The following is a 10969-nucleotide window of genomic DNA, read 5'->3' as shown; positions in this document are numbered from 1 at the left end:
GTCAAAGCACATAACCCATTCATTCTCACTAGAATTCCAGGGTTCTGTACTTGCACACACACTCAAACATTCCCCCTGTTTAAACACTGCTACTACATGGCTGATCAATGTCCTTTGATCAAAGTATTATTTGCCAGTACCAGATTACTTTTTAAAGTTGAATATTTTGTCCAGTAATTAAGCACTTAGCATTATAACATTTCCCACTGTAAATATTCACAAATACGCGTGGGGAAGGGTCTTATAAATAAGAGTTTTCAAATTAGAGTACTAAAAAACACCCAACGTACAAACACAAAAAAAACCAGTGATGTGTAAACAATTAATATGGTTGCTGTTTATACACGAACCAGGTCACTGTGTACTGCACTATAGAGGCTGGTGTTATCTGCTCACAGAATTTCTATATGCTTGAGGCACACATCTGTGTCAGCCAGAAGAGTAGTTGGTCTCTGACAAGTCTCCAATAACATGGACCATGTCTTCCTAACATGTTTCTTAGATACCTATCTCAGTAAAGATCTGAGGGGTGAAAAAAATATTTTCAGTAGCTTGAACATTCACCTGTCTTCTTTTCATCCCACTTCAACGTTCAGGGGGATGATGTAGGTATCGCATTGCTCGTGGGATCAGGGCTTTAATGATTCATACAGCATGATCCACATAGGGCTGAAAAGAGACCGACTGCTTGAATCTGTTTTCATTGCAACTCGCTACATATAGGCCTTTATTCCAATCTGCCAGCCCATGTTTTTCCCACATTTCTTTCTCAATGACTAAGTTTCGGAAAGAAAATACTGTTAATGCTAGGCTGGGTTATAGTAGCCTGTTGATATGATTGCCCATTGGGTTTGTTTTTTGTGTTGGTTTTTTTTTTTCCTTCTTGTTGTTGTTTGTTTGCTCACTTAAGACAAGAGGCAGCAGGGTATTGGTTTGTGTCAGTACCAGCTTGAGAACTTAATTCTCAATAACTTCTCCAAAGCTTACTAGACCTCAGTCAGTAACAAAAGTAAAAACTATTAAGAAGGTCAGTTTTCCCACATATTACACAATATTTGAAATGAGTTTGTATATTACTTTCAGAAACACAATGGAGTTCTTCAAACTACTTCTATAACACTATAAAGATCACTGCTTTAAGGCTACGACTGCCAGATCACAATGAAACTAATAAAAGGCATGCAACTAGAAGATGATGGCCATTTTAAAAAGTTTGCAACTGACAAGTTTTGAAATGCTGCCACGCTGATGTTAACTTAATTTCTTCCTTATTTATTCTGACCTTTGCTGAATCACCACTGTGAAAATCCATCTGTTAATTCTTAAGCCAAGAGCAAAGGCACTCCCTAAATTGGCACTGAAGGATGACTGCAGAAGAATTCTTTACCTTCCTACCAGCATACCTCAACACTTCTCAGTCCAACAGGAATGGACCAGTTACACTCACAGGGACTTTGATATACCAGCATGTTTCACTGCTGTTCTTATTTTTAAGCCATACCCCCAGAAAAAGAAAATGAAAGAATTTCAAAGCTTCTTTGACTCCAACACAATATTTCAACACAATTTTTCACATCATCACACTTCCACTGACACTTCCTACCTCCACATGCTACCTCCTATCATGTATATCTTAGTCTAATACACTGTTCCCATTCATAAAGATATGAATGTATGCTTTCAAGCTTTTAGTTTTAGCATCATGAACAGGCAAGGCAAAAAAATGCTAAGATCACAACAATGTATCAAAAACATCACCTCCGCTGAAATGAACTCCTTTAAAATACTGTCCAGAAGATGTATGTCAGCCTGTGAAAATGACTTCAAGGCAGCAAGGGCTGCATTAGGACAGTAATGGCACATTAGTGCCTAAAATCACAATTATCATTATCATCTATTACTCATGAAGAAGTCGCTCACAAGAAAAGTGTTGAAGAAAAAAAAAGAGACAAGAAATGAGAACTGAACACTGATGAGCTGAAGATCCTCCAACTGTAGAGAAGAAAAATTAATCTTTAATTACACATGCTAGTATAACGGAATGATTAAATAAGGAGGTTTTAGGCCAAAGTTCCATTTTTATGCTCTTTATTATCCTTAATTAATTCTATTTACAGAATCAAAAGCAGATAATATAGCAAACTCTGTAACAGTAGTATTTTAATAGGACAATAACCAAATATTCATAGATTTGTTACCAATTTCTATCTGCTCCCAGAATTCTAGGAGACATTTTTTAGTAAATCCATTTCGTAATAACATTACAGTAATATAATAAACCATACCACATGAACAAGTGTAATGGGAGAGCAGCCACCTCCTCCCCAGACCCAAAGCTAGAGCACACCCTTCCCATTGACAAGGTTCTGCCTCTGCCTGGTACCTGGAAAAAATGAACCCACTTGCACTCTGTTTACCCATCGCTACTAGTGGATCGTGAAGGCACTGTCACAGCAGATGGCGGTTCTATTGATGAGGCACAGAAGAAGGAGGGGGGGAAAAAAAAAAAAAAAAAAAAGAAGACACCTGTCTGCTGCTGCACTCGCACTGCAGAATTAAGCGAGAACGAAGTCAGTAACGCGTATGACCTGAATACGCACTGGAAATGAGAGGACTTTTCCATGAAACTGTTTATGTTAACTCTCCATGTCAGAACCCACAGAACGAAACACAGTGAGCCAGTGTCCAGCAGAATGAAACATTAAGGTCGCACAACTCACGTTCACGGGAACAGCTCTGATTTCAGACTTGGTGGCAGGAAATTTCTCCCCCTCCCGTTACCGCCCCAGCAGCAGGCGCCACCGCTCGAGGCGTTACGGCACAAGCGGCCGGCTTCTCTAGGACAACCCTCATCCGCTCATGGATTCATGCCCCCCGTTCTTCAGTGTTTAAGAGCCTCAATATTTATTTGGAAGCGTTACGGCTTCAAGCGGCGAACGAGGAATCCCCGAGTGCTGGCACCTCTCCTCTGTTGCCGGTGGCGCGGGGGGGTGGTGAGAAGACAGCCAGCCTGCCCGAGGGCACGCCGTGCCACGGGAGCTCTGAGCGGCCGTGCCCGCCGCCCTCCCCGAGGGGACAGGCGAGCAGCACGCCCGCAGCCGCCGGCGGGGACCGAAGTGGCCAGAAGCCCCGGGGCAGCCGCCAGCAGCGGGAGCTGCGGCGCGTCTGCTCCCGGCGCCGGGCCCCCAACCCTCGCTCACCCGCCCGGCCCGCGGCCGCTCCCGACCCCGGGCCCCGGCCCGGCCCGCTGCGCCGCGGGAGCAGCTGAGCCCGCCTCGCCGCCGCCGGGACCCCAGAAGCGGGCGGAGGGGCAGCAGAGCCGGCCGGCGGCTCGGCGGAGGCGCGGGCTCGAGCGGAGCCCGCCGGCAAGGGGCGGCCGCGGCCCCGCCGGGGGGCGGGGGGGTGCGGGAGAGGCGACCCGACAGCCGCTGGGCTCACGGAGGCACCTACCGGGAGGACTCCCCGGTGAAGCTGCCGCCGTCCAGCAGCCGCACCTTGCAGAAGAGGATGCCGTTGACGAAGGGCACGGAGGAGAGCTCGTCCAGCTCCAGCTCCACGCGGAACTTGAACTTCTTCTTCTTCATCATGATGAAGGCCATGGGCCGGGGGCTCCCCGGGGGCCGCCCCCAGGCCCGCTCGGCGCCGCGCGGCAGCTCCCCTCCGCGCCCACCGCCCCGCGCCGCTCCCATGCCCGGGGCGAGGGCGGCACCGCCGGGCCGGGCCGGAGCACCGGCCGCTCCCAGCTCAGCCCCCGGCGGCCGCGGCGCCTCCCTTTCAAACCCGCCCGCCTCCGCTCCGCCCGCCGCCGGCAACGGCCGCCGCCGGGGCGCGGCCGGCGGGAGCCACTCGCCGGCGCTGCCGAGCCCCGGCCGCTGCTGCGAGAGCCCCGAGCGCCGGCGCGGCGCGTCCCGGAGGAGCTGCCCGGTGCTGTCGCAAGGTGGTTGGGTCACCGGGACCCGGCGTGCCGCTGTCCCGCGCCGCGGAGGGCGGCCGGAGCGGGGAGGCGGCCGCGGCCCCGGCAGAGCGGAGCGTGCGACCTGGCCCCGGCAGCTCTCCCGCCCCCCCGAGACCCGCTGGGGCGGCCGGGCACACCCCGCCGGCGGGGTCCCCCCGGTTCCCCAACACGGCGGCTGATACGTGTGTTACTTTGAAGAACACGAACAGAACCAAACGGCGTTCAGACGTCGAAATTTCAGCTCCGAATTAGGTTCCTGCTGTAGGCTGTAAGCCAAAACGTAGTTCAGACCTTACCGGGCTGTCTTAGAGCCGTTCAGCCTGTAATTTGCAACGGCCTGCACTTCTGATAAAAGCAACAGAGGCTCATAGTCTTGTGGACAAGGAGGAATGTACACATCCGTGTTTACATTTAAGAACAGTCCTGTGGCACAGCTGATCACAGCACCCCACTCTTTTGTATAATGTATAATTTGACACCCGCATGTTCTCTCCAGGGAGCAGCTGTCTCAAAAACCCATTCTAGGAGACTGAAACATAAAGTAAGCTCTGAGCAACCTCCATCTGCAGATCAGTTTCCTCTTTACAGAGTGTTGCGTAAGAGAACTCTATGACACAGTCTGTCTTCCCACAAGCGAGCGTTTCTTCACTCAGCCCCCGAAATCTTGTAGCTGCTTGTGAAAGTAACTGCTGACCCTCAGTCAGGATAACAACATTTTAAAAGTATTTTGCATGGAACACATACCTGATGAATACAGACATCATAAGTGATTTGTGTGGCTAACTATACCAAAATATCAAACACTGGCCTGTAGCATGATCCCAGGAAAAAAACAAAAAAAAAACCCCCAAAAGTAGTAAAGAGTAAAAAGCATAAAAATTGAGTGCCTGAAAGAGAAATGCTCTTGCTTTTTCTGTCCTACAACTTCCATGGTGGAAAAAGTATTTATAGACAGCTCTCCAGCAAAAAGAACTACAAGGGTAGTTCTAACTCCATTATCAGCTTCATGTTCTTAACAAAAGCTTCCCTCCAAAACTCCCAAGTGTCAAGTAATCACTGGCTCCGAAAGAAGCTGCTTAACTAGATTAAAGTTAATATGAAGACATCTTTGAGAGGAGGTCTAGGTGTTTAGCCTAGACCTAGGAATTCTCCCCTTGAGAACACTTCTTCAGTCTGCTCAAAACCAATTCTGAAAGTCTTCTAACAGACTTTAACAGCCTACAACATATCATACAAGGCAATTCTCCAGGTAATGTATTCATTAGCTCTCTGTTAAAAGAAAAGGAAGCTGAAAAGTTCTCAGCATCTAGAAGGAGTTATCATGTAGTTGGTATCAAGTTATATCAAGATGCTCCTTTCTTTTAAGGCTAAAGAACCAATTCTAAAGTTTTGTTAAAACCAGATATTTCTGGTTGATGGAAGAGGTTACCATATTTGACTGGAAAGGCCTTGTGTATTAAGATACAGGAAGAAAAATAGGGTTGTATGCCAGATAAGTTATCTGTTGAAACCTTGATAAATGCAACTAATCAGGCACTATACAATACCTTAAAGAAAATCTGAACTAATTTACACTTAATCAGAGAAGAAATAGATCACCAGCCTTCACAAGTTACTAAAACCCATAGATTAGTGTATGTTTTTACCTAGTATTCCACACAAGCAAGTTCTCTGTGTAACTGAACTTCTCAGGAAATTATGGGTTGTATACTGAACTCACCAACAGGCGGTGACAGCCCTGACCAGCCTCACCTGGGTCCTCCCCCACACCCTGCCCAGGGGACCCATTTAAACTCAGCTCTGAGCCCTCACTCCACATTTAAGCTTTACAGATCTGCTGGTTTGTTGCTATGCTCTGTCTGCACCCTGACCTGGAGGCTGACTTCCTAGCTTGGTCTCACACTTGTCTTTTCACTGTAGATGTGCCTGACTGTGGTTGCTGTTGCTGGCCTGGTCCTTGTGCTGTGCTCCCAGCCTGACCTCAGCCCTGCCTTGCTGCAGTGGGTGCTTGCACTCCTTGCTCAGGTACTGTGGGGGTCCCTGGCTGGTGAGACCCCTGTCCTGCTGTTGTGGTTCCTGCGCTTGGGGAGGGAGCTGGGCCTTGCTGTGCCCTGCTATCCTGAGATAACTGCCAAAACAGGGAAAAGGATGCTTGCCCCATGTCTTCAGGAGGCTTGATTCAAATGCAATCCTTATCTTAAAAAGCTCAACTCTGTTTAGGGGCTATGTTTATATTGTGGAACTGGGTGACTTGAAAGAGTCTTCTGTACTGAATATAACCTTGATCAGAAAGAGTCAAAGTCAAAAGTGTCAGATTTCTAAATATATTTAGAATCTTAAATCAAAAGATTCTCAAAATAGCAGAGGAGTTCTTCAAAGAAGGAAAAACACTGTGGGTAATATAACAATCCTGTGTTGTCATTGATGTAGAGCTTCTGCAAGCTTAAAGTACTGGAGTTTTATTTTAGGAAAAATTCATAATTTTTTAAAGAAGTTGGATGTTACTCAAGTAGGTACAAAAGCTCAAAGATTCAAGAAAAATCAGTGGTTTTTAAAATACCACAGTTACATGAGGATAAAACAAATAATTCAAAAGCTGTTTGCTCTCCCAAAGAATATAAGATTTCAGTCACAAAGTTGCGGGAGTTAATAGGGAACTTTCTGCATGGACAGGTGAAGCCCAGGTCTCTGGGATTTTTACATCCTCCCAAACACCAGTGTATGTATCTTTGTTGGAGGCAGTACTGGTGTACCTGTGTTCATCTACTTGGCCTACTTGTTTTCTGCAGCACCATTTCCCTGCTGGGCACTTGTATTTCTGACCTGTAGCTCTTTTTCCTGAAAGTAGTGGCAGCAGAAAAACATTGAAACATTTCCTAGGTTTGGATTTAGATGGATCTGATCTGATATAAGGTTTGGGCTACAGCCTGTGCCCAGATCAGTGCTTCCAGTAGCAGACAATTGTAAGCACTCTGTTGTGATCATGAAGGAGATTCATTTGGATGTCTGAAACTAAGTTAAACTAACAAGTGAGCTCAGTAGTGCTAAATGCAATGTAGGTAAGTAAACACTGTAATCATAACACTTCTCACGCTGCTTTAAGTGGTGAAGTCTTAGTCCTCCAAATGTGTTTGTACATGCCGAGTATAAACCCACATGAGCAGTCTCTCTGATTACCCTCTGAATGATCACTGCCTTCATGTGGCATGGCTATTTAAAGCCGCGTTGTAAATAAAGCTCAGGTAACAGCCCCAATCCAATGAGGTGTTCTGTGCCCTCCAAAACGCTGATGCATCACAGGAAAAGTCAGGACACAGCGGAAGCATACCCAGCTCGACCTCCACTGGACAATATTAAATCATGATTTCTTAATTTGTAAACTATATTTATCTGTATTAGAGTAGTAATCTGTCTGAATTAAGGCATAATACCTTCTTAATGCTAAACCAGTCCAGTGCTAGAAGAAATTAATACCAGCAAGGAGAAAAAAAAAAAAAAACCAAACCTGAATCTACTGTAGAGCTTGTTATTATATGATTGTAAGATTCAAAAATGTGTTTGTTTTGAAGAATTATCTTATAATGATAATTTAGAGCTGAGCTAATTACATGTATATAATGGAACAAGTATTCATTTTACCCTAAAACAAGAAAAAAACCACTAAACTTTGTTGCCTTTTAAATATTGATTGCCTTTGTGTCATTTAATTATATTCTTCTGGGTGTGTCCTGAAGATTGCTCCTTCAGGTGACATAAAATTTCTGGATGTAGCAGAACTGGATTTGGTCTCAACATTTAAAAATTACTCAACTTCATTGCAGTCCCTGGAGTTAAATGACTCTTGGCTCATGCAGTAGACTATTTTCATAATTTTAAGATTATTGTGAAGTGTTTCCTTTCTCAGAAAAAGAGCTATGGTATCTAGACCAGACACTGAATCATGCAATTCAGCAGAATTATCTTTAAGTCTATTAATAAAATACATCAAGTCTGCTTCTAGCCTCTAAGGTTTTGTGGTATTTATAGCACTTGCTCTAAGTGGATAGTATTGATGTGATTTAAACATTTATTGTACATGTATTGATACATATACTAATTAAAAGCTTTTGTTTTAGTAAGTTAAATGCATATATTTTTCTGATGGTTTTGATGTTCTGATATTAATCAGTGTTGATATCAGAAAGCCTTATAATACTCAATGTAAATAATGTGTTACAGAGTTTTTTTTAAAAGAAAAATCTTATTTTAGATGCATATCTTGGGCAAAGATGTTTTTTGACTTGGCTGTCCTTTGCGGCTATGCAGTTCCTTCAAGCAAGGTAAAAATTGGAGTGCAAGATAATGGACTAATCAAAACTCCTTTTTAACAAACAAGGAGTCTATAAACAATACAGCCCAAAAACCTTGGTAGTGCTAGGTTCCAAATAATAGGAAAAGACTTATTTTCTTGTTAGAGATGTAAATGAGGCAGAGCTCTGGAACTTCATTTGTGGTCACTGTCTTAGCTGTCACTGCAGTAGGTTAATTAGGCCTAAATAGTGTCTGTGGCTCTCAACAAGGGCAATGGCTTCCTCAGATGTGTAACTAATAGTTTATCAACATAGGCAAAATATCTGAGACTCTTATCTACCTTTCTTATTGGTATCAGCCAGTCATGCTAAAGTCAAAGCATTTAAACCTTTTGTGCGTCTGTATGCTACTCACTCCATTTTCAGAGAGATCCGTGTAAATCTGGAATCACTCAATGCAAACTGAGTTTTACTGTCGTGTCACATCGTGGATAAACAGCTGGAACAAGGAAATACAACCTGTACTTGTAACCTTCTGCCATGCATGCGAGTCAAAGCAGAGTATTTGCAAATGTGAATTCCCTAACCACCAAGCTCTATTTCTGCCTGTTTTCTGTGGCCTACTTTTCCTACGCAACCCCTAACAGTATGACACATGCTATATAAATTATAACTACACAAGGCGCACTTATAAAAGCCAAACTTGCCAAAACTAGCTTTTCTACCTTCCTGCTTCAGGAAGAACAAGAGCATCTCTTCCTCTTTCACCTTGAATTTCAGACTACTGACACTAACTTTTCACACTTGTTAATGACAATTACGGATCTTTTAGAAAAAATGTCAGTATTCCATTGAGGTTCTCTTCTTGTCTTGATCTTTTATTTATGCCACTTCTTACTTTAGTCAACCATCCCTCATCAGACACTACTTTCAATCTACTCTGCAAGAATATTATATCAGTCCACAAATTTATATGTATTGCCATAAAGTAAGAGTTATATTTAATGGATAAAAAAAATATTTTAAGTTAATTTATTCACTCCGAAGACATTACCAAAATGTGGTGTCTGTCATTATGCTGCTAGGAAACATATTAGCACTCAATGCCTGCAGGTTCCAGTGAGTGCTTGCATATGGCTTTATTGATCATGTGGAAATGATTAGCTGATCTGTGCTAAATGACATTAGCACACAGTATAGGGTAAAACTGTCTGAGGTCAATGTAAATGTATGCTTCAGGTATTTGCTGTTAATTTTTGAGTGGTTCTAGTTCATACATGTTGTTAATATACAAGTACAGTATTTAGCATGATCATATAAGAAAATAACTGTACTCATCAAGACCTCAGACTGACAGTGCTGGATGTTAGAAACCTAGTGATATGCAGTAAGAGCTTAGGGTAGTGCTGTTTCATTCCCACTTATGTCATTTTTCTAGGTATTGTATTCAATAACTAGTACAGAGAGTTATTACCTGCATGTTCAGATTAGTGATAAAAGAGAATGTTGCACTTGCTGTACTTTGAGATGTAAGAATGATGGCATCAGTAGAAAAACAGAATCAAAGGCCATACTAAGCAGTATTGCATCGCTGGGATGCAGTGACCTCAGCAACACTCACTTTCCTTATTCCAGAAAGGAGTAAAGGATGTTCAGACTCTGCCTATTCCAACACACAACATTAGCTGTACTAACAAAGTAACATGTTTACATTTGGACCTGTCTTGTTTAACATACTCATCAGTTAGGTGGAGGCAGTGGAGTCTTATCAAGTTTCCAGATGATCCCAAACGGTGAGGGGCTACCTGGAGTGCTTGGGGGTAGGGCTGCCATTCAGAAGCGGCTGGAGGAATGGGATGACAGGGACCTTGTGAAATTCAGCAAAGACAAACAGGAAGTACAGCATGTAGGAAGGAATAGCCCCTTGCAGTGATACAGGCCAGAGAGCAGCTCTGCTGAGAAGGACCTGGGAGTACTGGCAGAGAGCAAATGGAGCAGGTGCCAGCACTGTGTCCTGGCAGTAAACAATGCTAGCAGCAACCTGGGCTGTATTAACAAGACCATGGCCAGCAGATGGAGAGAAGTGATTATCCCCTTCTACTCTGCACAAGCTAGACTATATTTAGACACTGTTCCAGTTCTGGGCTCCCCAACACCTAAAAGACACGGATAAAGTGGAGAGTTCAGCAGAGGGCCACCAAGATGTCTGGGGCCTGGAGCACTTGCTCCAGCCTCAGGAGAGGCTGAGGAAACTGAGCCTGATCAACTGGAAGCAAAGAAGGCTTTCTGAGGACCTAAAAGGAGGCATCCACCTTTCTGGTGCCTATAGAGAGATTATAAAGAAGATAGGGTCAGGCTTCTTGTAGTGGGGCATGGTGGGAGAATGAGAGACACCAGGCACAAATTGAAACAAACTGAGCTCACAGTAGATCAAAAGAGAAAAGCTTCTTCCCTGTGAGGACAGTTAGGCTGTAGAGCAGGCTGCCTGGGGAGGTGGTCCAGTCTCCATCCTTGGAGGTCTTCAAGACGGACTAAAGACCTGAGTAATCGGGTCTGAGTTCGTGGCTGAACTTGCTTAGAGCAGGAGGTTGGAGTACAGACTCGCTGAGGTCCCTTTCCACCCCACTTACTCTGTAATCCAATGAATCTCTAACACAATCAGGTAGTCTTTACATATGCAAGTCATAGTAGCATCTAGCCCTTTTTCAAACATCAATTAGTCTAT

At 44.4% G+C, this 10969-nt stretch overlaps 1 protein-coding gene across 6 annotated transcripts in view; it reads right to left on the bottom strand.

The window, feature by feature from the left end:
• The window catches only part of EEIG2 (EEIG family member 2), a 34839-nt gene extending 31084 nt beyond the window's left edge, over positions 1-3755 (bottom strand). For all 6 annotated transcript variants that reach the window (XM_074906711.1, XM_074906713.1, XM_074906714.1 and 3 more), the window contains exon 1: positions 3451-3755. In XM_074906711.1, the coding sequence (XP_074762812.1) occupies positions 3451-3689 (239 nt within the window). In that variant the 5' untranslated portion in view covers positions 3690-3755. The remainder of the gene's footprint in view (positions 1-3450) is intronic.
• Positions 3756-10969: the final 7214 nt, after the last annotated feature.

This window comes from Athene noctua, chromosome 5 (genome assembly GCF_965140245.1).
Source record: "Athene noctua chromosome 5, bAthNoc1.hap1.1, whole genome shotgun sequence".
Classification (NCBI taxonomy): Eukaryota; Metazoa; Chordata; class Aves; order Strigiformes; family Strigidae; genus Athene; species Athene noctua.
Note: the sequence above shows the minus strand (reverse complement) of the source record. Positions and strands in the feature narration are given on the sequence as shown.